Source organism: Lithobates pipiens, unplaced genomic scaffold, assembly GCF_037356315.1.
Source record: "Lithobates pipiens isolate NorthernLeopardFrog02 unplaced genomic scaffold, aLitPip1_a1.2 Scaffold_37, whole genome shotgun sequence".
NCBI classification, from domain to species: domain Eukaryota; kingdom Metazoa; phylum Chordata; class Amphibia; order Anura; family Ranidae; genus Lithobates; species Lithobates pipiens.
In genome coordinates, this window is record NW_027507825.1 from 16,206,851 (window position 1) to 16,234,584 (window position 27,734).

General features: G+C 44.4%; 1 protein-coding gene across 7 annotated transcripts in view; it reads left to right on the plus strand.

Moving 5' to 3' along the window:
• The window catches only part of TTC7B (tetratricopeptide repeat domain 7B), a 225,331-nt gene that overhangs the window by 112,923 nt on the left and 84,674 nt on the right, over positions 1–27,734 (plus strand). For all 7 annotated transcript variants that reach the window (XR_013269953.1, XM_077466764.1, XM_077466766.1 and 4 more), the window contains 5 exons: positions 1,454–1,591; positions 5,452–5,535; positions 14,921–15,025; positions 18,108–18,225; positions 23,337–23,394. Coding sequence is in view for 6 of the 7 variants with exons in the window: in XM_077466764.1 (XP_077322890.1) it covers positions 1,454–1,591; positions 5,452–5,535; positions 14,921–15,025; positions 18,108–18,225; positions 23,337–23,394 (503 nt within the window). In the remaining variant the exon portion in view is untranslated. The remainder of the gene's footprint in view (positions 1–1,453; positions 1,592–5,451; positions 5,536–14,920; positions 15,026–18,107; positions 18,226–23,336; positions 23,395–27,734) is intronic.

Consider the following 27,734-nt stretch of genomic DNA (forward strand, 5'->3'; position numbering starts at 1 on the left):
AGCTAATATTTTATTTGCTGTATAACCCTTTCATGCCTAAGCCTATTTCTGTCATTTGTTGCTTACAAGATAAAATCCATATTTATATTGTATTTACCTTTCTGCCTTTTGGTCTTTCAAACGCAATTTTTTTTTTAGGAAAAGTTAGCCCAATTTTTCATTTTTTTTATAATATGAAAGATCTTACGCAGAGTAAATAGATATCTACCATGTCATGCTTTGAAATTGCGCACGCTTGTGGAATGGCGACGTACTACGGTACCTAAAAATCTCCATAGGCGACGATTTAAAAAAAATGTAACGGTTACCAGGTTAGAATTACAGAGGAGGTCTTTCACTAGGATTATTGCTCTCGCTCTGATAATCGCTGAAATACCTCATGTGTGATTTGTACACAGTTTACATTTGCGGGCGCGACTTACGCATGCGTTTTCTTTGATGCGCAAGCATGCGAGGATAGAGGCACTCTAAAATTTTTATTTATTTTTTCCTGTTTAATTTATTTCATTTTTTTACATTGTACCTTTTAAAACCCCCAAAAAATCTGATCAGTTTTATTGCTGTAAGATTTTTTTTTTTTTTTTTTTTTTTTTTTTGTTAAGGGACAATGTAAAAAAAAAATAGTAATAGGTGGTGAAAGGTACTCTTTATGGAGGAATCAGGGGTCTAAAAGACCCCAAATTTCTCCTTTGCACTTAAAACTATTCAGATCGGCAAAATTGACAATTTCTGAATACTTTTTTTTTTAAATAGGCGTCACTTACGGGACTTTACATCGGAGACCCGATCAGAGCCAAATCTGCCTTTGTTCGGGTCCCAGCCTAGGTGGCTGGTGACTCTGGTCTCCCAGTGGGATGGAAGGCCCGGGAAGAGTGGCGGAGGGGGGGGGGCATGTCCCCTCCTGATCACTGATTAGGGGCTGCAGCTGCCAGAATACACTGATCAGCGTCTGCAGCTGTCGGAATACACTGATCAGCGTACACTGATCAGGGGCTGCAGCTGTCGGAATGCACTGATCAGGGGCTGCAGCTGTCGGAATGCACTGATCAGGGGCTGCAGCTGTCGGAATGCACTGATCAGGGGCTGCAGCTGATTGGCTACTGATCAAGAGACATTTTCCAACATGTCTTTTGGACAGAAGTCAATCAAGCCATATGCTTCTGTCGAATGAGTGTGGTCACACGCTGATTGAAATCTGGCCTATTCAGCGGGGAGTTGTTTTTATTTTGGGCATCTATAGCCCTGTGTAAACGACAACCCCAGTGGCTCCTAGTTTTGTACAGGGACATTCCTTCTCTCCCAGTGGCTGTACATTCCGGCGGGGTCTGAGGCTTGTTTGGACCGCATAGGAAAGTTGGTTCCCTTTTTAAAGTGCTGTATTCATTCTATGTTAAGTGAAATTCTTTGATTAATGACTTCATTGTGTTTAATGATTCGTCTCATTTCATTTCAGGCCAACAGGGACGCAGTACTGAGTCGTATCCCAGAACATAAAAACGATCGTATTATCAGTCTGCAGAGCGCATCTGTGGTCTATGACTTACTGACGATAGCGCTGGGCAGGAGAGGCCAGTATGAAATGCTCTCAGAGGTAAGTGACTTATGTGTAACCACCTACATCAGATCACCCCTGCTTTGATATTTCGCTGCACAGCACGACAAAAGGTGACAACACCTTTTAAACCCTGCAATTCTGAAGCCTCTGTGTCACTGCCTTGCTCCCCCACCATATTGATAATGCTTCCCTCCTGAACCTTATTCACCCCCTTCAATGGTTTCAATCATGTCACTCCACATGTTAACCACTTCAATAACCGGGATCTTTCACCCCCTTCCTGCCCAGGCCATTTTTGATCACACTTTGAATAACTATTGTGCGGTCATCCAACACTGTACTCAAATTACATTTTTATTAATTTTCTTCACACAAATAGAGCTTTCATTTGGTGGTATTTAATCACTGCTGGGTTTTTTTTTTTTTTACAAAAGAAAAAAACAACATTTTGAAAAAGTTTCTGTCAGTAAATTTTGTAAATAAGTAATTTTTCTCCTTCACTGATGGGCACTGATGGGCAACACTGGGCTACACTGGTGGGCAACACTGGGCTACACTGGTGGGCAACACTGGGCTACACTGGTGGGCAACACTGGGCTACACTGGTGGGCACTGATTGGTGGCACTGCAAGGCTTCGTTAATGGGCACTGATTGGTGTCACGATGGGCACTGCTGGGGCTTTCCTTTTAATCAAGGCACTGATGATCAGTGCCCTGATTACCTGCCCTGGTCTCCATTGCAAGGAGATACCGCTGATTGGCACTCGTTGCGCCAAACACTGTCAGTGTGAGGCGATGAAAGCCGATTACCGGAACTTCAATGTTTACATGTGACCGACTGTGATTGGACACAGCCGATCACATGGTTAAAGAGCCGTGGAACACGGAGCGGCCACAATTGTTGTGGGGCGAGCTCTTCATATGATGTCCACCCAGAATGAGAGCAGCAGCGCTTTTCTGTCATTTGACGGTGTGCGGGGGGCGTCAAGCAGTTAAAGTGACATTAGGGTCTTAAAAAAACACAACAAAAAACAAACATGCTTTACCTGCTCTGTGTAATGGTTTTGTCTTGGCTCCTCTTTAGCCAGTGGCCCCCAATGGCAAACCGCTTGCTCTGGGGGGGGGAGGGTGGTCACTGGTGCTGTGGCTGGGCCCCCACCCCCCACTCTCTCCTCATTAGCTGTGATTGGCACAGTAGCAGGAGCCAATGGCTGTCATTGAGGAATGAGAAAGACCCGGGAGAAGCTCGGTTCACATGCACATCGCTGGATCAAGAGGGCATTCAGGTGAGTATTTGTTGGGGGAGGGGGGGTGATTTTTTTTTTTTTTTTTTTTTTATGCATTCTGTCACTTTTTTACTCTTGGTGTCAGGAAAATTTATCAAAAGTGATTCATGCTGATAGCAGAAGAAGGAGGCAGCAGACAGAAATGACACTTAGTGCTCTGTATTGAGACCAGTACACACTATAGAGGGATATGCTTTGTTCAGATTTCATGTCTGAGGTTTACAACCACTTTAATTTCCTGAAGTTCCTCCTGATATGTTTTATCTCTCAGACCTGTCACCATTTTTGTTGCCGGACTTGTTATATCGTCTCAGTAGCTTTTTGTAAGTGAGGTCTCCAGAAGTTAGTTGGCCTATCGCGGATTTGTAGACTTTGCAATAAAATCTATGAATCCGGGCCCCGAATAATACATTCCTGCCTTTCAGCATTCCTTTCCCAACCGCAGGCTCTGCCCCAGAGGCTGTTCACCGGCCCCATTATTCTGCAGAATTTTAATGGCTGCTTTTTAGGAGTCATGTTTATTGTTTCAGAAACAGAAGGGCCCATTCACTCCCATCATCAAATTATTTCCATCTTATAAATTCCCCCAAAAAAATGCATCAGCAACACATTTCAAGAGTTTCGTCTCTTTGGGGTTCAATCTTCCATCAGTTTAGATGGAAATAATGTTGTCTGCGAGTTTGATTTTAAAATGCAGGAAATCCCTTTCACTTCTAAGAAGACGCAAAATGTTCGGCTGAAAGAAAGACATAAATAGTGTGTAAAAGGCGCGGGGCAAAAAAACGGGCAGTGTGAAAACAATGTGTTTTCTCTACAGCAGACGCTCAAATTACATCTGTTTTATTATTTAGTGATGGAGATGTGTTCCGGCCCATTAACCCCAAACTGTAAAATCATTGTAGTGATTAGAACTGGAGATTCGCTGTCCAAGGGCCTCGGCTATGGAATGCTCTACCAATCAACATCCGCCTGGAAGAAAATCACCTGGCTTTTAGGAAGAAACTCAAGACCTTCCTCTTTTAGCAGATGATCAAAGCTCGCCACAGCGCCTAGAGGCGATTCAGTTCGCATTGTGCGCTATACAAGTATTTCATTCATTCAGAACATTCCCAGTGATCCTGTCAGTTGCTTGGATTTTTTTTTTAACCATTTGTTGACTGCCATACATGTGTGTGTATATACGTTGCGGTTTGCAAATGGTTAAGGCCCCTTTCACATTTGTGCGACTTATCCTGCAACTTGGGACTGCAAAGTCCCATGACATGTTGTGCCCCACGATTTCCAATGATAACTATTCATATCTGTGCGACTTCAAGTCGTACCGACTTCATGAGTTCATGAGTAGTCCCTGTACTAATTTGGTCCAACTTCCATGCGAGTTGAGGTCCATAGACTTCAAGTTTTCCCAGGTATTCCCTGAAATCATGGCAAAATCACATGACTTTTAGGTCGCGGCAGTGTGAAAGGGCCCTTACCGAGATTATGGCTGAAGATATCAACCATAACCCCAGGATTGGTTCTTTCCCGCCGGCGGCTGGCTTTCTTATGAGCCACTGGAATGCTTTCTGAATCAGTGGGAGGGGACATCTCCCCTTCCTCCGCTTGCCGGTGTTTTTAAGGCTTACCGTTTCCACCGGTTCGTCTAAGAAACAATCTGACAGTGTGTCTGGCTGCTGCCATAGGCGATCAAAGATTAAGTACTATTTGATCGACTCTATGGCCTTGGAGGACCGGAGCGACAACATGATGCCACTTCCGGTCCAGGCTGGAAGTTCCTTTTTTTTTTTTCAAGCAAAAGATTTTTTTTTCTTTTGTTTTTTTAGGCTCTATTCACACTTCTGCAACTTGTCGTGAAACTGTGGGACATCAAAGTCGGATGACAAGTCATTCCCCATGTTTTCCAATGATAACCATTCATATATGTGCCACTTAAAGTTGCAGGGACTTTAAAGCAGAGTTCCGCACAAAAGTGAAACTTCCGCTTATATGCTCCCCCCCCCCCTCCGGTGTCACATTTGGCACCTTTTGGGGGGGAAGGGGGGGGAACGAGGACCCGTTAATGACTGGTCCCCTTCCTCACTTCCAGGACACGGGCCGTGGCCCGATCTCTCGGAAGTTTGGCCCCCTCCTCCTCCTGCTGCTTGACCAATTGGAAAGCTCAGCAGGCTTCGCACATGCCCAGTAGGGAGGGAGCAATTAGGCCAAAAGTCCTTCACTGCCTGGTTCCATTACCGGGAATGGTGGTGGCAGCACCCGGGAGACGATCCGAAGATTGGCTGAGGGTGTCGACATTGTGGATAGCTAAGTGTCCCAATATTAAAAGTCAGTGGCTACAGTATTACATGATACTACTACATCAGAGTCGCATGACAAGTCGTGCCCCATGATTCCCAATGATAACCATTCATTTAAGTACCGTCGTTTGTCCAGCGGCGCACACACTGCTCAGTGGCTATTGAATAAAATCACGAAGAAGTACGTGATTTGCCGCCTTGCCCCTGTATATGTACAGCACGTGGTCGGGAACTAGTTAAAAAGCTAAACGGTACATTGTGGCTTCAGTATGGGTGAAATATGTTTAAGCTTGATATTTCTTTTGTCTTTCTGCAGTGCTTGGAGCGGGCCATGAAGTTTGCATTTGAAGAATTTCACCTCTGGTATCAGTTTGCTCTCTCTCTGATGGCTGCAGGAAAGGTGACGTCTTTCTTGTCTGCACACGACACACATGGGGCTCCTAACATGCTTACACCCCACATGTAGTTATGGTTTGGTGAACTGAGGAAGATGCATCCAGCGAGCATTTCTTTGTAGGTTCCTCTATACCAATGTTTCTCAACTCCAGTCCTCAAGTACCCCCAACAGGTCATGTTTTCAGGATTTCCCTCAGTAATTACTAAGGCAGGGAAACTGATCAAATTACCTGTGCAAAATGATGGGAAGCCTTAAAACATGACCTGTTTGGGGGTACACGAGGAGTGGAGTTGAGAAACGTTGCTTTATACACTTACATGCACATGCTCTTCAGGATAGCAATGTGGGTACCACAAAGTCATTTATCCTAAATTTTGTATAAAAGAATACAGCGCATCCGGACAGTAGTCACAATGCTTCACTTTTTCCACATTTTGTTATGTTACGGCCTTATTCAAAAATTTATTAAATTCATTATTTTCCTCAAAGTTCAACAAACAATACCCAATAATGACCACATGAAAAAAGTTTTTTTGAAATCATTGCAAATGAAAAAAAAAAAAAAAAGAAAAGCCTGTGTACATAAGTATTCACAACCTTTGCTCAATATTTTGGTGAAGCACCTTTGACACCAATTACAGCCTCAAGTCTTAGTATGATGCTACAAGCTTGGCACACCTATTTTTGGGCAGTTTCTTCATTTCTTTTTTGCGGGATTTCTCAAGCTCCATCAGGTTGGATGGGGAGCGTCGATGCATAGCCATCTTCAGATCTCTCCAGTCGGGTCCAAGTCTGGGCTCTGGCTGGGCAACTCAAGGACATTCACAGAATTGTCCCACAGCCACTCCTTTGTTATCTTGGCTGTGTACTTAGGGTCGTTGTCCTGTTGGAAGATGAACCTTCGCCCCATTCTGAAGTCCAGAGCACTCTGGAGCAGGCTTTCATCAAGGATGTCTCTGTACATTGCTGAATTCATCTTTCCCTCGATTCTGACTAGTCTCCCCAGTTCCTGCTGCTGAAAAACACCCCCACAGTGCGATGCTGCCACCACCATGCTTCGCTGTAGGGATGGTATTGGCCATGTGATGAGCGGTGCCTGGTTTTCTCCAGACATGGCTCTTGCCATTTAGGCCAAAGAGTTCAATCTTTTTTTTCATCACACCAGAGAATTTTGTTTCTCATGGTCTGAGAGTCCTTCAGGTGTCTTTTGGCAAATTCTCCACAGAGAAACGCTGGAGCTCTGTCAGAGTGACCATGGGGTTCTTGGTCACCTCCCTGACTAAGGCCCTTCTCCCTCCATTGCTCAGTTTGGCTGAGCGGCCCGCTCTAGGAAGAGTCCTGCTGGTTCCAAACTTCTTCCATTTACAGATGATGGAGGCCACTGTGCTCATTGGGACCTTCAATGCTTCAGAAATATTTCTGTACCCTTCCCCATTTCTGTGCCTCCATACAATCCTGTCTCGGAGGTCTACAGACAATGCCTTGGACTTCATGTCATGGCTTGGTTTGTGCTCTGACATGCACTGTTAACTGTGGGACCTTATATGTATAATCCCCAATCCTCATTACATTTAATAGGTACAATGCCCAGCGGGTGTGGAGAGGCGACTCGTTGTTCATCTTGCGGCATGTATGCATTCCTTGATCATCCAATTGAGGGTGAATACTGCTGTGCAAAATGTAAGCACATTGTTTCCCTGGAAGCCCAGGTTCTAAATCTGGGGAAACAACTGTCAGCACTGAAAAGTCCCTCCATAGTAAAGGAGAGACAGGAATGTACACGGCAGGGGCCAGCACAAAGGTGGGTGGAAACAAAGAGGTACAGGCACTAGCAAAGAGTAGATGGGTGACAGGGAGGGTAGAAGGAGAAGTGCCCGGGAGGCCGATCCAGGGCTGGAGCATCATAATAAGTACACTCCATTGAGTGACATTGGTGAAACCAGTCAGGGACTTGCACTGCTGGAGCTGAGGGACTCTCCAGGGGGAACTCTTCCAGCCATAGTGGGGGGAAGCGAAGGGCAAGGAAAGACGGATCTAGTGGTATGGGACTCAATTCTTAGGCCAGAGAGGCCAATCTGTAACAAAGACCTGAAGCGCCGAACAGTATGTTGTCTACCGGGTACTTGGATTCGGCACATCACGGATCTAGTGGACAGATTACTGGGAGGGACTGGGGACGGCTCTGCTGTCATGGTGCACGTTGGCACCAATGTCAAAGTCAGAGGCAGATGGAGTGTCCTAAAGAAGGATTTTAGGGACTTGGGAGCTAAATTGAGGAAAAGGAAAGGTAGTATTCTCAGGTACATCGAGCCACACCAGAAAGGCAGAGGGAGATTAAGGAAGTAAACAAGTGGCTGAAGAACTGGTGTAGTAAGGAGGGGTTTGAGTTCCTGGAGTCCTGGACAGACTTCTCAGTCGATAGCCAGTACTATAGAAGGGAGAGACTGCACCTAAATGAGGAGGGTGCAGTTCAGCTTGGATCGAAGATGGCAAAAAAGTGGGGTTTTTAAACTAGGCTATGGGGGGTCCAGAGGTAGAGATAGTCACCACGGAACATATTCCAGAGGGTAGTATTGGAGGCATTAGTGGTAGGTTAACCAAAGCACATAAACCCAAGGTAAGTATAGTAGCAAGTCCTAGTTGCAATCTCGGAACACCCAATAAGAGGATAATATGCGACCGGTCTAAATTATGTGGCATGTTCCCCAATGCTAGGATCCTGGCGGACAAGATGGGTGAACTAGGGATACTGTTGTATGAGGAGGATTTGGATTTTGTGGGAATTTTAGAGACCTGGTTCAAAAGCTCTCATGATTAACTGGCAAACATTCAAGGGTATACACTTTATTGCAAGGATAGAGAGGGTAAAAGAAAAAAAAGCGAGAGAGGTATGCCTATATATCAAGAATAATCTACAAGTGAATGTGAGAGATGCCATCACTAAGGGAGCTAGGGAGGAGGTGGAATCCTGATGGGTAAAGCGCCAAAGCGATGAAGCTATGGGGAAAATAATACTAAGAGTATACTATAGGCCCCCTAACCTGAGGGAGGAAGGGGAGACAGATCTCCAGTTTGGATTAGCAGCAAGGATGGGAATATTCAGACATAGACTGGACGGAGGGAACCGTGCATTCATCTAAGGCTCGCCAGCTCCTAAATGTCTTGCAGGACAATTTTATGGGTCAGATGGTAGACACACCAACTAGAAATACAGCGTTACTGGATCTAATGATTACCAACAACACAGACCTGATCACGGATGTGGAAATACGGGGCAATTTAGGTAACAGCGATCACAGGTCAATTGGCTTCAGTATAAATCACGCAAATAGGGGACATAAGGGGAGTACAAAGACACTGAATTTCAAAAGAGCCAACTTCTCTAAACTACGAACCTTGCTAGAAGGCATAAATTGGGATAAAATCTTAGGAACAAAGAATACGGAGGAGAGATGGGTTTGCTTTAAGAGCATATTAAATAAGAGCATTAGCCAATGCATCCCATTGGGTAATACATTTAAAAGAGCGGGCAAAAGTCCTGGATGGCTTAACTCCGATGTAAAAATGCATACAAAAGCAAAGGAGAAGGCCTTCAAAAAATACAAGGTTGAGGGATCATCATCAGCATTCAGACTTTAGAAAGAATGCAACAAGAAATGTAAGGGTGCAATAAGGACAGCTAAGATAGAACATGAAAGACACATAGCAGAGGAGAGAAAAAAAAATCCCAAGAAATTCTGTAAACATTAAAAAAGGGAGGACAGACCATATTGGGCCCCATAAAGAATGAGGAAGGACATCTGGTTACAAAGGATGGGGAGATGGCAAAGGTATTGAATTTATTCTTCTCCTCAGTCTTCAGGAGGGAATCGGGCCTCAGTAACCAAAACTGCAGTGTTTATCCTCATGACACATCACAGGAAGCACCGCTCGGAAATTCAGATGGTAAAGGTCTGATCGGATTTTATTGTCGGGAAAAAATTTGAGAGCAGGATCTAAAATTTTCCAACAAAAAAAATCTGATCAGACTTTTTCCGATAGTTTGTAGAGAATTCCAACGAACAAAGTGCCACGCATGCTCAGATCAAATTACGAGACCAAAGCTATTGACTACTAGCCTCTACGTAGTCCCGTCGTACGCAACGACCGTCACCACGTTCCGAACTATCGGATTTTCCGACAACTTTGTCCGACCGTGTGTATGCCAGTTTCGGACAAAATCCGTCTGAAAAAATCAGACGGATTTTGTGGTCGGAATTTCCGACCGTGCGTACAAGGCATTAGAATTAGACTTGAGAAACTTAACTAACTAATAAATCACTGGGACCAGATGGCTTGCACCCGAGGGTACTTAGGAAACTCAGTCAAGTAATTGCCAGACCATTGTTCCTAATTTTTACTGACAGTCTAATGACTGGAATGGTACCAGCTGATTGGAGAAAAGCCAATGTACAACCAATATTTAAAAAGGGCCCAAAATACATCCCTGGGAATTAAAGACCAGTTAGCCTAACTTCAATAGTATGTAAACTCTTGGAGGGGATAAGGAACTATATACAAGATTTTAGTAATGAGAATGGTATCAGCAGTAATCAGCATGGATTCATGAAGAATCGTTCTTGCCTAACCAATCTATTAACCTTCTATGAGGAGGTGCGTTGCCATCTAGATAAAGGAAGGCCCGTAGACGTGGTGTATCTGGATTTTGCAAAATCATTTGACGCAGTTCTCCATAAACGTTTACTGTACTAAATAAGGTCCGTTGGCATGGACCATAGGGTGAGTACATGGATTGAAAACTGGCTACAAGGGTGAGTTCAGAGGGTGGTGATAAATGGGGAGTACTCGGAATGGTCAGGGGTGGGTAGTGGGGTCCCCCAGGGTTCTGAGCTGGGACCAATCCTATATAATTTGTTCATAAATGACCTGGAGGATGGGGTAAACAGTTCAATCTCTGTATTTGAGGATGACACTAAGCTAAGCAGGGCAATAACTTCTCCGCAGGATGTGGAAACCTTGCAAAAAGATCTGAACAAATGAATGGTGTGGGCAAATACATGGCAAATGAGGTTCAATGTAGAAAAATCTAAAATAATGCATTTGGGGGGCAAAAATAGGAATGCAATCTATAGACTGGGGGGATAACTTCTGGGGGAATCTAGGATGGAAAAGGACCTGGGGGTCCTAGTAGATGATAGGCTCAATGGCATTCAGTGCCAAGCTGCTGCTAACAAAGCAAACAGAATTTTGGCATGCATTAAAAAGGGGATCGACTCCAGAGATAAAATGATAATTCTCCCGCTCTACAAGACTCTGGTCCGGCCGCACCTGGAGTATGCTGTCCAGTTCTGGGCACCAGTCCTCAGGAAGGATGTACTGGAAATGGAGCGACTACGAAGAAGGGCAACAAAGCTAATAAAGGGTCTGGAGGATATTAGTTATGAGGGAAGGTTGCAAGCACTGAACTTATTCTCTCTAGAGAAGAGATGCGTGAGAGGGGATATGATTTTAATTTATAAATACCGTACTGGTGACCCCACAATAGGGAGAAAACTTTTTCGCAGAAGGGAGTTTAACAAGACTTGTGCCCACTCATTAAAATTTGAAGAAAAGAGGTTTAACCTTCAACTGCGTAGAGGGTTCTTTACTGTAAGAGTGGCAAGGATGTGGAATTCCCTTCCACAGGCAGTGGTCTCAGCGGGGAGCATCAATAGTTTCAAACTATTAGATAAGCACCTGAACGACCACAACATACAGGGATATACAATGTAATACTGACATATAATCACACACATAGGTTGGACTTGATGGACTTGTGTCTTTTTTCAACCTTGCCTACTATATAGACAGGTGTGTGCCTTTCCAAATCCTGTCCAATCAACTGAATTTACCACATATGAACTTCAATCAAGTTGTAGAAACATAAATAAAGATCAGTGGAACCAGGAGGCACCTGAGCTCCATTTTGAGTGTCATGGCAAAGGCTGTGACTACTTATGTACATGGGTTTTTTTTGTTTTTTATTTTTAATAAATCTGCAAAGATTTCTAACAAGCTTCTTTCACGTTGTAATTTTGGGGTGTTTGACAAATTTTTAGGAAAATAATGAATTTAATTTATTTTGGAATAAGGCAGTAACATAACAAAATGTGTAAAAAATGAAGTGCTGTGAATACTTTCCGGATGCACTGTAAATTCACCTTTGGTAACATGCTACATGTCACATCCTTATTTAGAGTGTAACATTACCAAAGAGCACCTCCCGGCACCCCTAACCGCCCTGCAGTGACAGCAGGTGAAGGATCCTCTTCCCGCACCCACTGTCACAATTTAACAAGAGCACGGCAGTGCAGGGCTCCACCAACACGGCTGCGACATTCATTTGTAGTTATCTGTGAATTAGTGAACTACAACTACAATCATGGCAGACGGCAGGTAGTTCTCAATTGTGGGTGCAATGGTTTGAAGACTCCAGGAAAAAAAAAATGCACTTCGCCTTTAAATGTATTTTCTTGAAAGGGAATTTTTGAATAGGTGTCAAAGGCTCATGGTGGAAATGTAGCCAATACAAACATTTGGGAGCCGTTGATGAGGAGGAATTGGATGTGGTGTGACTGAGCATGTCCAGCCAAGGCCTGATTTGAACCCTTCCAATAGAACTCTCATCATTCCTTAGTGTGGAGAGCACTCTCTGCACTCATTAGCCTGATATTTCTTGGATAAATGTCTGGGAATTTTTAGAATTCGTTCCATACTGGATAAACACCAATTGCTGCTAGGGGGACATAAAAAACTAGCGTTTACTGTGTACCCTGTTTACACTGCAGCACACCCCAGAGGTGCAGTGCATTGAGCTGCGGTAAAATACAGACATGTAGTATTTAGCTGCAGCTAGGGCAGCCATCAGAAATTTTTGGACCCCTTACACAGATTTTGGCCTAGGCCCCCCGAGCCTGACCACCAACATTCCCCAGGGCCTGCTTACGGGCCATGCCACCTAATCCGCACACTGGCCCCCCTCACGCCTGTACGCACTCCTCCTTCACGCCTGTACGCACTCAGGCCCCCCCCCCCCCCTCACGCCTGTACGCACTCGGCCCCCCTCCTCACGCCTGTACACACTCGGCCCCCCTCCTCACGCCTGTACGCACTTGGCCCCCCTCCTCACGCCTGTACGCACTTGGCCCCCCTCCTCACGCCTGTACGCACTCGGCCCCCCTCCTCACGCCTGTACGCACTCGGCCCCCCTCCTCACGCCTGTACGCACTTGGCCCCCCTCCTCACGCCTGTACGCACTTGGCCCCCCTCCTCACGCCTGTACGCACTCGGCCCCCCTCCTCACGCCTGTACGCACTCGGCCCCCCTCCTCACGCCTGTATATTTGTTGGCCCTCCCCCACCTGTATACATGTCATCTTTGTGTATCTCCTGAGGCCAGTTATTTTAGTAGGTATATGTAAGGGTTTATAACCACTTTAATGCATTAAGGTAAAAAAAAACTTTCTGTACATGGTATCCCCCTCCCAGCCTCCTTATACTTACCTGACCTCTGACCTCGATCCAGAGCTGTGCCCAAGAGCAGCGTCTTCACTCTGTCCTCACTGGACAGATTGATAGCAGCGAGAGCCATTGGCTGCTGCTCCTGTAAATCACATCCTGTAACGAAGGGGCAGGGCTGAGCCACACTGTCTGTGTCAATGGATGCAGACAGCCTGGCTTGGGATGAAGCCCGCAGGTGTGCCACAATAGGAAGCAGCTTCCTATGGGGGCCCACTAAAAAGCGGAGAATATGGGAACGCCGGCGGGGGGGACCCTAAGAGAAGAGGATTGGGGCTGCTCTATATTTAGGGTGGGGGGGGGGAATCTAATTAGAGAAGGTTTTTTTACTTTATTGTACAGATTGCATGAAGGTAAAAAAAACACCTCTGATCAGACTTTCCCCCCAGCCCCCCTAAATACTTACCTAGGCCCTTATTTAGATTCAGCACTGTGCCTGAAATTAGCATGTCTCCCTGTTCTCTCCATTCTCATTGGGCAGATTGGTAGCAGCAGAAGCCATTGGCTCCTGCTGCTGTCAATCAAATTCTGTGACTAGGGCGCTGGGGGCGAGGCCAAGCCGCACTGTCTGTGTGTATATCAGGGGTCTCAAACTGGCAGCCCTCCAGCTGTTGCAAAAACTATGATTCCCATGAGGCATTGCAAGGCTCACAGCTACAAGCATGACTCCCACAGGCAGAGGCATGATGGGATTTGTAGTTTTGCAACAGCTGGAGGGCTGCCAGTTTGAGACCTCTGGTGTATATAGAAGCAGACATCGGCTCAGGATCAAGCCCACACGAAAGCCCCCATAGAAAGCAGCTTTCTATGGTGGGCACTTTTCGAATAGGAGCCAGGAGTGCTGGCGGGGAACCCTTGAAGAAGAGGATTGGGGCTACTCTGTGCAAAACCATTACACAGAGCAGGTAAATATGACAGGTTTATTTTAATAAAAAATAAATAAATTGAAGCTTTACAAATATATATATATATATATTATATACACACTCTGCATAGCGGAGGATGGATACACTATTTAGCGTCTCCCTCCCTTCAGACTACCCCAGAGTAGACATGTGCACTGACAAAAATTTGTTTTCGTTTTTTTGCTTATTTCAGAAATCCAAAAATTCGGATTTTCGGCTTTCCAAATTTTTTACTTTTCGGAATTCGAAAATCTGAAAAAAGAAAATCAGTAAAATTCTAAATAATAACTATTAAATTATAGGTATTGGAATTTCCTTTCAAATTTGGCTGTTTGTGAACGTAACAAATACAAATTTATCTGAAGTTACAAATTATCCGAAATAACGAATGCCGCAGCTAAAAAAAAATGGAATGGAACAAATAAATAATAATAAAAAGGTTTTATTATTATTTATTATTATTAGATCCTTACATTCCATTCTTTTAGATACAGCATTCGTTATTTCAGATAATTTGTTCACATACGTTCCCTAACAGCCGAAATTGAAAGGAAATTCCAATACCTATAATTTAATATTATTATTTCATATTTTCGAATTTTTCGATTTTCATTATTTTGAATGTTCAGATTTTCATTCTTATTTTTGGATTTCCAAATTTTGGAATTTCCGTATTTCGAAATGACCTAATTTTCCTATTTCCAACATTTTCCAATTTCCGAAAATTCGTAAATTTGAAATTTCGTAAATTGAAAAATTTTAAAAATTAACGAATTTGTCAAAATTTGTTAAACGAATTTGGAACCAAACGTGAAGGAATGTCTTGGTGAAGGAATGCATACATTAACACAAGTCTGCAGGGTTTTTTTTTGTATCTCCCCTATGTACATGAACTAATATGTCTTCTCTGTTTGTATTTCCATCCAGTCTGCAAGAGCAGTCAAAGTTCTAAGAGAATGTATTCGCCTCAAGCCAGAAGATGCCACCATCCCCCTCCTCGCTGCCAAACTGTGTATGGGATCCTTACACTGGGTGAGACTGCCTGGCACAGCCGAGTAGTGCATAGCATGTACTTGTTAATAGGGAAATTCTGTTTGGACCCCTTTATTTAAAATCTCAGTCTATCCAGGCAAGCTGGCGATGCACTCTAATAAGGATAGAATTCGTCCCTGTCCCCAAAATATTAAAGAATATGTAAACCCAACACTACCCATTCCTGATATGTGTCTGCTGTACCATGTACTTATATAAGAAAGTCTCTTGTTCTCTTTGTATCACTTCCTTCCTTCCTTACCTGTGTGAAATACCTGGTGTTCCTGCCAATCCCTCTGCTTTCCTATTAAAAACTGTCCACATCAGGTATGAGAGCACAGCGTGGTCAGTTCTCTAGCTTTGCTGGGAACTCTGCCTGCTCTCCAATGATCAGACTTGTCTTGACACCTCCCCCCCCCAGCACAGCCATTCACTGGGAAGATCAGTGTACTGCTGTTTCTCTTCCCCCAGCTCTTATGTAGCTGAGAACAGAGATTATGTGATCACTTTAAAATCAAAATTGAAAAATTGTATTTTATAAAAAAAAAATTATATTTATATACAAATGTTTTGCCTTTCATTTCTATTTTAAACTGAATGGGTTGTTTTTACAAGGTGATCGTTTACAATCACTTTAATCAGGTGAAAGCTTTCCTTAGGGTTTGATTGTGTATAATAGACTTGAAGGAGATATGTTAGAAAAAGATTATTCTCCAAAATACATCCACTAGTAGATTGTGTCGGTATAGTTCCACTTTCACTGAACAGCATCACGCAAATGAAAGATCCTCAGGGGCGTTGACCACTGTATCCCCTCCCCTGAGGAGCATATAGAGAAGTCCACATAAAAATAGAAAAGGGGTTTTAACCTCTGAGGTAGACAATTCATGTACATGAACCGGTATGTTCTTCTGTATTTCTTTATTATGACCCTCCCTTTGTTTTGTACTGTTATATTGCAGACAACTGCTGGGGCTTTTTGTCTGTAGCCCATGATGTTTATCAGTTTAACTTTTCATAATTGTCTTTGTATTATTCTAAAATAACAATAAATACACATTTGCCTCTAAAAAGAGTAAAGGGCTTTTGATCTCTGTAAAACATACCCTACCGTCTGTTTTGCAAACTGAACACCTTCCCACCCGGCCTATAGCAGAATGAGGGCCAGGCTGTGGCTTTTTCCATCCTGACTGGATACCATATGACATCCTTTGCATAATGCCACTCGGGCATCACCAATCAGGGTAAAGAGCAGATGATGTAGGCTCTTTACCGTGTGATCAGCTGTCTCCAATCACAGCTGATCCTATGTAAACAAATCCATCACTGCAACATATAAGGGCCGCCTATTGGTGCCACCTTATTACTTATTAGAGCAGCCTTGTCAGTGCCACCTTATTAATACAGGCTTGCCAGTGCCCATCAGTGCAGCCTCATGAGTGCCCATCAGTGAAGGAGAAAAATTAACTTATTTGCAAAATTGTATAAGGCCCCTTTCACACTACCGATCCGTTCAGGTCCGCCTGTCAGTTTTTCAGGAGGACCTGAAGGGATGCTCCATAGAGGTCTATGGAGCATCGGATGTCAGCGGTGACATGTCCGCTGACATCTGATCCGCTCCGATCCGAAAAAGTGTGACGGAGGAAAAAGCTATTTTTCCATCCGTCATCGGATCGGGTGACGACAGACACTGCGGTCCCTCGTCACCCGATCTTCCATAGGGGAGAGCGGCGCTGTCTCAGATCCGTCCCTGCGCAGTGTGCAGAGACGGACCTGTCCACTTCCTGCTCAGCGGAGATCGCTCTGGCGATCCCCACTGTGCAAGCGGATATCCACGGGGTGGATCAGCACTGATCCGCCCTGTGTGAAAGGACCCTAACGGAAACAAAGAACCTTTTTTTTTTTCAAAATTTTCTGTTTGTTTTTTATTTTTTTTAAATAAATAAATGTACTAATAAATTTATATAACTTTTTATCTACATTTTTGGTATTTTTTGGTATAAAAGCGCCGCAAAAATCCTCCTTTTTTCTTTTTCTGTATATCTGGGTTTTTTTTTGTTTAGCAAATAATAAAAACCCCAATGGTGATTAAATACCATCAAAAGAAAGCTCTATTTGTGTGGATAAAAATGTCATATGTGTACAGTTTTGCATGACCATGTAATTGTCGTTCAAAGTGTAACAGCGCTGAAAGCTGAAAATTGGCCTGGACAGGAAGAGGGTGAAAGTGCCCTGTATTGAAGTGGTTAACCACTTACGCCTGCTGTCGTTATATGTCGGCATTTTGAAGAGGATTATCGTTGTTATGGCAGCAACTATCTTCAAAATAACCCCAGTATCCTCTTTTTTCAGAGGGCGGCCCTCTTTCAGATAAAAGTGGTCTCTGCGGCGGATTTGCCACAAGATCACTTATATTGGGGCCCTCCGGCCGCTTACCGTGGTCTCCGCCGCTTACCATAGCATCCTCTCCCATCAAAGGCTGGCTGCCAAGTGAGGGGGAAGACTTTTTTTTTTTAAAGGACAGTGTCAAAAAAAGTTAATGCGCAGAAGCGAACGCATACGTGAGTCGCACCCGCATATGAAAATGGTGTTCAAACCACACATGTGAGGTATCGCTGCAATAATTCTAGCCCTAGACCTCCTTTAACTCTATTCTACTTACTTTTTAAGGGTAAAATATTTTCGCCATTCCACGAGCGGGCGCAATTTTGAAGCATGACATGTTGGGTATCGATTTCCTTGGCGTAACATTATCTTTTACAATATAAAAAAAAAAATGAGCTAACTTTACTGTTTTTTAATTCAAAAAAGTGTATTTTTTTTTCCACAAAAAGTGTGCTTGTAAGACTGCTGCGCAAATACGGTTTGACAAAGTATTGCAACGACAGCTATTTTATTCTATAAGGAGTTAGAAAAATATATAATGTTTGGGGGTTCTAAGTAATTTTCTAGAAAAATAAAAGATTTTAACTTGTAAACGCACAGTCTGAAAAAATAGGCCCGGGCCTTAAATGGGTAAAAAATAAAAATAAGTATAATTTTCCCTGGACCTTTGTATTTTTGACTGTTACACCTTTTGCAGATGGATGAAGCTGAACGGTTCGCCAAATTGGTTGTTGACTGCAGTGACAAAACTCCCGAATTTAAAGCCAAAGGTTTCTTAGCCCTCGGACTTGCCTATAGTTTACAAGCATCAGACGGTAATGTACACACAGAATACATGTTGCAGGCTTTTAGTGTATATTTGTTTTTTATTCCTGATTCATGTTTTGGGCTTTAAAAGAAAACTCTTCTAGAGAGCTATATAGGTTGTCACTGTCGCTGTTCAGCTTCTGAAAGTGCTGATTGGTTGGCTGTCTCTGACATCAGAGTTTTCTGAGTCATTGACCCAAGCTAGTATGCAGACAGGGCCCCCATCAGGAAAATACAGCTGTTACAACTGTAAGGGGCCCGCCCGGACCAGAAGAAGGCAGGACGGGTGAAGGGGATCGTTGCTGTGCAGTACAAAAACGATCTCCGTTTCTGCTGTTCTCATGTCATTGACTCAGAAATCAAGCTCTTTACTGCCATCTCTGGCTACTATGTGCATGTGCACCCCTCGTGTGACAGTGATCTGCTTGTACTATGCTTCTCAGCAACATGTCAGCTTTGTGAAAACGAGCCGGGACCAGGTAGGAAGTTACGAGTAGGGGCTGTGAAGGAAAGGGAGGGGGGGCCGTTTGTGTACAGGGAGGGGTCAGAGGCTTGTGTGTGTACAGATTTGTGTATGTGGGGCTGCCATATATATAGCTGTGTGGTGGGGGGGGGGCGTGGGGTGCTGACATATATACAGGTGTGGGGGGGGGGCTGATTTTATTTATATATATATATATATATATATATATATATATATATATATATATATACAGGTGTACAAACAGGAAGCATGTGTCTCTTAGTTCAGATTGTATAGTTTTAATAGACAAAGTGCATTAAAAACACTCACATTTAGGTTTCATTACTCAGGCATAGGTTAGTCCGGTTATACCTGCGATCGATTTTGTGGCAAGATCGATGGTCTATAAGACCCCAAGTACCTCCTTTGCACTTTAATGCATTCATAACACCTAGTTTGGCTGTTTTGAATGCTGTCATTTTTTTAAAATTCGGTGCCTTTAATTCTTCAGTAAACCGGAAGTGATGTCACAACATCGCTTCTCGGTTACTAGACGAGAGGCCGGATCCGATTTGCTCAGGCCTCCTGGTGAGACAGGAGAGCTTTCAAAGGCAACGGGGGGGTGACATCCCCTCAGGCTCCTTAGGATACCAGCAGACCGGCTTTTAGCCCCATCGGTTGTTATCCCAAGAAAGTTGACCATTTACTCTAAAAGAAACAGTACAGGCACCCCCCGGTACAACCCTTTCAAGCTGGGGGGGGAGCATATTTGCATACGCTCGGCGTGAAGGGGTTAAGGGGGGGGGGGGGCATTTTTGAATTGAGCTGTTCTGTGAGCAAAGTAATATCTCCTAGAAACTAAAATATTACCTTTTAATGTCCAAATTCAACATACAAACAAAAAGATGCTTCAGAATACTTGAAAAAATACAGCAAGTTAAAGAAGCGTTGATCACATCACTAATTTTTTTGGTAAATATATTTGTAGAGGTGCTATTGACCAGAAATTTTCACTACACGTCGGTAACAACCCAAGCAGTCTGTACATACAAAGACACCAAAACAAATAAGTTCAAAAATAAAGTTCTGGGTAATAAAATGTAATGACACAGGGAAAAGGTATTGAACACATGAAGAAAGGGAGATGCAAAAAGGCATGGAAAGCCAAGACACCAACTGAAATCTATCAGTAATTAGCAATCCTGCCCATTGTCAGTGCAAATTAATATCAGCTGGTTCAGTCTCAACTGATGGACTATGAAAAGGTGTCACCCAAGAAGCATCTCATGATGGGTAAAAGCAAAGCACTGTCTCAAGGCCTTCACAACCTCATTGTTGCAAATCATAATGATTGCATTGATTACAGAAGGATTTCTAAACTTCTGAATGTTCCAGTGAGCACTGTTGGGGCCCTAATCCGGAAGTGGAAAGAACCTAATTTCACCATAAACCGGCCACGACCAGGTGCTCCTCACAAGATTTCTGACAGAGGAGGGAACAGAATTATCAGAAGAGTTGACCAAGAAACACTTGTGGAGAGCTTCAGAATGACCTAAAATTAGCAGGTACAATTATTTCAAAGAAAACCGTAAGTAATGCACTCACCTGTCCTGGCCTGTATGAACGCTCACCACACAACACTCTATTGCTGAAGAAAAAGCATGGTGAATCTCGTTTAAAGTTTGCTGCACAACATTTAGAGAAATGTAAAATACTGGGAGAATACAGTGTGGTCAGATGAGGCCAAAATTGAACTCTTTGGATGCCATGATGCACACCATGTTTGGAGGTCAAATGGCACATCACCCCAAAAACACCCCCATACCAATATTGAGGTTTGGGGGTGGGAACATCATGTTGTGGGGCTGTTTTTCAGCATACTATAGTGGCAAACTTCATATCATTGAAAGATGAATTGAAAAATTCTTGATAAAAATCTGCTGCCATCTATAAGGATGATGAAGATGAAACGAGGGCGGACATTTCAGCAAGACAATCATCCCAAACACAAAGCCAAGGAAACTCTCCATTGGTTTCAAAGAAAGAAAGAAAATAAACCTGCTAGAATGGCCCAACCAATCGCCGGACTTGAATCTAATAGAAAATCTGTGGAAAGAACTAAAATAATTACTATCAAAGGATTTTGTACCAAGTATTAAATACATTTCAGTTAGCTTGTTCAGTACTTTTTCCCTGTGTCTTTCCATTTTATTACATAGAACTTCATTTCTGAGCTTATTTGTTTTGGTTTCTTTGTATGTATGGATTGTTACCGACATGTGCTGAAGATTTCATGTCAGTAGCACCTTTACCAATATATTTACCTAGAAAAATGATGACGTGTTCAACAGTATGTTCATAAAGTGTAATATTATATTGTAAATGGCTGCCCAAAATTTTGGTGCAATATAAATCCTGCATGTTACACAATATGATCCATAAACAAATAAATATCTAAAAATAATTATTATCTAAAGATAATTAGTCCTATATAGATCAAGCAGCGCTATTTCATTCAGTGAATCATGATGTTAATAAGTACTCGTTGACATAAATAAATAAAATAAATAAATCAATATATCGATGCATCAACATAAAACTCCAGGAGGAACTCTATTCAAAATCAAAGTCCATCACTCATATAGACACAGCTGAATTAGTCCTTTCTTGTGCTGGGATCTATTTCACCACCACCCGTCTCTCCACACGTGCAGAAAATACACTCGAAGGGGGTTTGTGATAAGTGAAGAGCCCCCCTTTGGTAATATTCTTACCAGAGCACACTGGTGTAGTCAGCGTTTTACAATTCAAAACTGGCTAGTCCACATTAGTTCTCATTCCTCCTCCTTCCACATTTCATTTCATTACCTTAAAGTCTCCCACAATGACAATGAATGTGCAGAAAAAGAAAACCGCATATAGTGTAATTGCATAAAACCATATGCTTTTATTTATGTTCAAACAACAAATTTTCCACTCACAAACATCAAATCTTCATTAGGCATCAATATAGCTCACAACAGGATATTCAGGTATATGTAGATCGTCCTACCGCTCTCCCATCCCTGGGATCTGTATTGTTCCTCAGACCGACCTTTCCTGATCTCACCGATGCGGCTGCTATTGTCTCTATTGTACGGTACCATCCTGACGCGTTTCGTCGTAATGACATCATCTGAGGGTGGCGACCACACTATATGCGGTTCTTTTTTTGCACATTCATTGTCTGGGAGACTTTAAGGCAGTGTTTCTCAATTCCAGTCCTCATGGCCCACTAACAGGTCATGTTTTTAGGCTTTCCATTATTTTGCACAGGTGATTTGATCAGTTTCACTGCCTTAGTAATTACCCCAGCTGTTCCATCTGAGGGAAATCCTGAAAACATGACCTGTTAGTGGGCCATTAGGACTGGAATTGAGAAACACTGCTTTAAAGGAAATGAAATGTGGAAGGAGGAGGAATGAGAACTAATGTGGACTAGCCAGTTTTGAATTGTGAAACGCTGACTACACCAGTGTGCTCTGGTAATATTACCAAAGGGGGCTCTTTACTTATCACAAACCCCCTTCGAGTGTATTTTCTGCACGTGTGGAGAGACGGGTGGTGGTGAAATAGATCCCAGCACAAGAAAGGACTAATTCAGCTGTGTCTATATGAGTGATGGACTTTGATTTTGAGTAGAGTTCCTCCTGGAGTTTTAAGTTGATGCATTGATATATTGATTGATTTATTTTATTTATTTATGTCAACAAGTACTTATTAGGCTCGGTTCACACAGGGGCGACTTGTCCAGGCGACTTAGCCGCCTGACAAGTCGCGCTCCGTTCTGTACAACGGAACCGTTCTAATAGGAGCGACTCAAGTCGCTCCGACTTAGAAAAAAGGTTCCTGTACTATTTTTGGGGCGACTTCAGACGGCTTGCATTGACTTCTATACAGAAGTCGTTTTGCAAGTCGCCGCTGAAGTAGTTTGCAGGTTGCGTCTGTGAGTCGCGCTGCAAGTCGTGCCGCCCCTGTGTGAACCGAGCCTAAACATCATGATTCACTGAATGAAATAGCGCTGCTTGATCTATATAGGACTAATTATCTTTAGATGATTATTTTTAGATATTTATTTGTTTATGGATCATATTGTGTAATTAATGAAATTTATTCCTGTGAGGAATAAATATAAGCAGCTGCTAGATTAGATATTCTACTCCTTCCAATATACGCACACGCTGGTTAGTGTGTGAGCGCTTGCGTTTATACGAGTTGGTGGCAAAGGGCGTTTGAGTATAAACTTTGTTTGAATAAATCCTGCATAAGTATTATAATAATTCTTTGATAAATACTTTGATTTTCCTAAATGCGCATGACAGAAATCTAGTCTGTGCGTGGCATTTGCCAGCTCTGCTGGTGTGGGCGGGTCGTGGATTTTCCCCAGGAAGAGTCGTTTGTTTTTCTGACATTGCACAGCAGTCGCTTCATGTGGACAGTTAAGATGTAAATTACTCTGAGCGGGGGGGTTCACCTAGAATTGTTTATAGCTGAGCCGCAATGAAATGTCAGCTTAGCGGCACAGCCTCCTAATTCATATCTGGAAATGTTATGTGTGGATGATGGATGTACAATTGGGTGATGCTGTTCTCATTCCTGTACACAATTATCTTGCAGCATCTCTGCGTGGGATGCAGGAGGATCTACAGAGGAAAGCCCTCCTCGCCTTCCAGCGGTAAGTGTGTTGGCAGATTCTTTAAAAGAAACTGAAAGGTTTAAAAAAAAAAAAATCATTTTTATTTTATTATTATTATTATATTTATTATTATTTTATTTTTTATTATTATATTATTTATTATTATTTCTCTTTCGTTCACTGACACCACTCCATTAATCTTGACCATAGGGTTGTTACGCCACCTTCAGGAGAGGACTAGGCGGAACATGTGATACATGTGAAAAAACAGAACTTTACAGTTCTGCCCAGGGGGCGGTCCCACCAGTAACGTCCCCTCAGAAAGCCTCCTGCAGCTCAGTTTTTTTCTGCCTAGTGAAGGAGATGGACATAGGAACCCTGAGGGACCATCAGTCCTGGGATTTTTTTTTTTGCAGAAGTTTGCCTTTTGCGCAAGATTTTTGGATCCTGTGATCTACTATCAACAGCCGGCTGGGTGACAGGCTGGATACCCTTATCCTTGTAGGCTCCCCAGCCTGGCCATCCAGCGTGTGCAGATCATAGCTACGCGCTGGGTCGGCCACGACATGCCCCTCAGGCTCCAGGGGAGGCCGGTGAGCACAACGCTCCGGGGCACACATATGACTGGGCTACTGATGTCTGTGTCACAGTGTACCGTGGCCAGCAGCCACCCTGTACTCTTTGGGAGTGGGTCTATGATGGGATGTTCCCAGCAGGTCCAGATGGTAAATACAGCTCTCCCTGCCTCGGCAGGGTTGAGCAGCTGGGAATTCCCTGGGAGGTAGATTTGGGGGTCCCTCTCCTCCCTCTTTTCTCTTCCTGCATGATGGGCTGCTGACCGGTGTGTGCCTATAGCCAGGGGTTCCCTGAGGGTTCTCACCTGGATGGTGGGCTGCGTTGGGTGGCTGTGTTCCTGGGTGTCTGTGGTCTCCCCGGTGGGTGTCTGGAGGTCTGCATATGCTGATTGGCATAGCGCTGTTCTGCCGCCATTTTTACTGTCTTTTCCCTTTGTACAGTTGTTTGCCGGCCATGTTTGGTGTGCCTCAGTGGAAAGCATGGTCAGGAGCCATTTTGCTGTAGTTCGACGGCCATTTTCCCTGAGATTATGTCCCTTATACTGGGTGGCCGGTGGCCATTTTGTTGTAGCCCAGCGTGGTTTTTATGCTCAGCGCTGGTGCCTGCTGCTCAGTGGGGTTTCTCACTCAGGACACCTGGGAGCTGACACAGGACGCAGGCACTTGTAGCTGAATGGCACAGAACTCGGTCAGGGTGGTGAGTTCTGTGATGGGGGCCCCTCAGTCTGCAGCAGCTAGGAGGGTGGGACTGTGCACCTGTCCTAAGTCCCCAATGGTGGCAGACAGGGTGGGTTAGCATGGCTTCAGAAACTAATGTTTCTTTCCCCGAACTCCCTGCAGTTGCAACCGGCTCGTCTGCAAACAGTGCAGTGCCTTTGGACGCTTTGTCGGCGGCCCTTAAAAGTTTGTTGCCAGGGTGGAGGCAGTGTTTGTGCGGTCCCTTTTGTGTCCCATAAGCCAGCCCGGACACCTAAGGTGTTTCCATATCTGACTAATTTCGATAAGTTCATATACAAGGAATGGGAGCGACCACAACTGACCTTTTCGGTCCCAAAAAGCATGGCGGTGCGTTACCTCTTTGTGGAGAGCCTTCTTAAATAATGGTCGGCTCTTCTGATCATGGACCCCCCCCCCCCCCACTATCCAGGTTAACTAAAGTAACCACAATCCCGGTAGAGGGGACCCCATGGGCAGTGACCCGTTCCTTGTTTGCGGTTGTGGGGTCAGCAATACGACCAGTACTGGCCACAGCACTTGTGTTGCAGACACTTGCTGAATGGGCAAAACTTTTGCACCACGAATGGAGGAGCAGCAGGCTACTCCTGTCTGCATGGAACTAGCAGACCAGTTAGTGCTTGGCCTTAAGTATGTTTGTGACGTGGCTCTGGATACGCTTCCTCTGCTAAGCCCACTACCAGTTTGTGACTCTCCCTTTTGGCTAGGCTTCAGCACCCTAAGTCTTTACCAAGGTATTGGCTCCAATTTTGGCGTTGTTGCGATAACGCGGGATCGCAATCCTAAGTTACCTGGACGATCTCCTTCTGGGAGCAGCCTCTGCCTCAGAATTAAGAGGATGTGGTGATCACCATGCAAACTCTGCATGAATTTTGGTGGCTGTTGAACCTGTAAGAAGTTGGTGCTCATACCGACTCAGCTTAGAGTACCTAGGCTTACTGCTGGACTCCATGGAAGCGAGAGTTTTTCTCCCTTCAGAGCCGTGGTAAAACTATTGATGAACCGCAGAGGTCGTTGCTGCTCTTCTGCATGCAAGTTCTGGGCCTCATGGTGGCCTCCTTGGAGGTGGTACCGTATGCCCAGTTTCACACCAGAGTCTTGCAGAAGGAGATATTGACAAAATGGGCAAATCCCTGGATCGGCAGATCGGGTGAGCCAGTCAGTCAGAGACTCCCTGCTCTGGTGGCTGACATCCCCGGCACTTCGGTACGGGAAGTCGTTCCTACCTCTACATTGGACCGTGATCACAACAGACGCCAGCCTGACCAGCTGGGGTGGAGTACTGAGAGTACAGTCAACCCAGGGCCTCTGGTTGGGGGAGGAATCCAAGTTGCTGATCAATGTGCTTGAACTCCGAGCAATCAGGCTATTAGTCTCCACATGGTCAGTGAGACTACGAGGGCGTTTGATCAGGATCCAGTCAGACAACCCCACGGCAGTGGCATATGTCAACCATCAAGGAGGAACAAGAAGCTTGGCTGCAGCATGGGAGGTCGCTCACATCCTTCAGTGGACAGAGTGACATGTACCGGCCTTGTCGGCCGTTTACATCCTGGGAGTAGAAAACTGGCAGGTGGACTGCCTAAGTCACCAGATGCTGGACCCAGGTGAATGGGCGTTGCATCCGGAGGTGTTCAGGCTACTGTGCCTGCGGTGGGGCTCACCATATGTGGATCTTCTGGCCTTCCGTCTCAATCGGAAGGTGCCAAGATTCGTATCCAGGACAAGAGATCCTTGGGCAGATGTGTCAGACGCGCTGGTGGCTCCATGGGATCAGTACAGGCTGATCTACGCCTTTTCTCCGCTAAAGCTGCTACCACGTCTGCTCTGCAGAGTGGAGGCCTAGGAGATTCCAGTAATACTGATTGTCTCAATTGGCCTCAGCGTCCCTGACACGCCGACTTAGTACGCCTGGTTGCGGATGCTCCCTGGCGACTAGCGTTGCGAGAGGACCATCTGTGTCAAGGTCCGATTCTCCATCCTGCTTTACCATCGCTGGTTTTGACGACATGACTGTTGAGAGCCAGGTGCTAAGAAACCGGGGCCTGTTGGACTCTGTGATTTCAACTGTTGAGAGCATGAAAATCTTTTTCTCAGAAGATATACCATCGTACCTGGAAGGCCTACATCTCCATGTGTGAAGAGAAAGGATGGCGTCTGCGCACCTATTCCGTTTCCAGGATCCTGCTGTTTCTACAGCGAGGAGTAGACCAGAAATTGCTTTTAAGCACCATTGAGGGACAAATATGAGCCTTGGCTGTTTTTTTCCAATGACCCTGGGGCTTCTCACTCTCTAGTGAGCACTTTTATTCAAGGGGTCCAGCATGTATTCCCTCCGGTGCATGCACCTTTTACCCCCGTGGGATCTGAACCTGGTATTATTGACGCTTCAGAAACTGCCGTTGGAGAACATCCGGAAAATTTTTGTTGACTCTTTCTCAGAAAGTGGTAGTCCTACTGGCCATTACTTCGGCCAGGAGGGTTTCGGAACTGGCGGCCTTGTTATCCATAAGGATAAGATGGTGTTGCGTTTGCAACTTTCTTTTCTGCCGAAGGTGGTTTCAGCATTTCACATCAATGAAGACATTGTTATCTCTGTGTCCTAAACCGACACATTCTAAGCCCTTGTACACATGATCGGAGACTCTGACGGAATGTGTCCGATCGGAGCGTTTTGTCGGATATTCCGACTGTGTGTGGTCTGCATCAGACTGTTTCCGTCGGAATATCCGTCGGACCAACTTTTCCAACTTGCCGGAAATATTTTCCGACAAAATGCTCCGATCGGACATACTCCGATCATGTGTAGAGAATTCCGATCGGACAAAGTGCCACACATGCTCAGATCAAATTCCTACATCAAAGCTATTGGCTACTAGCGTGAACGTAGTCCCATCGTAACGAAATTACGTCATCAGGTTCTGAAAGATCGGATTTTCCGACAACTTTGTCCGACCGTGTGTATGCAACAGTTTCGGACAAGATCCGACTGATTTGGTTGTCGGAATCTCCGACCGTGTGTACAAGGGCTTAAGAGGGGGTCCTTTATTCCCTGGACATAGTCAGGGC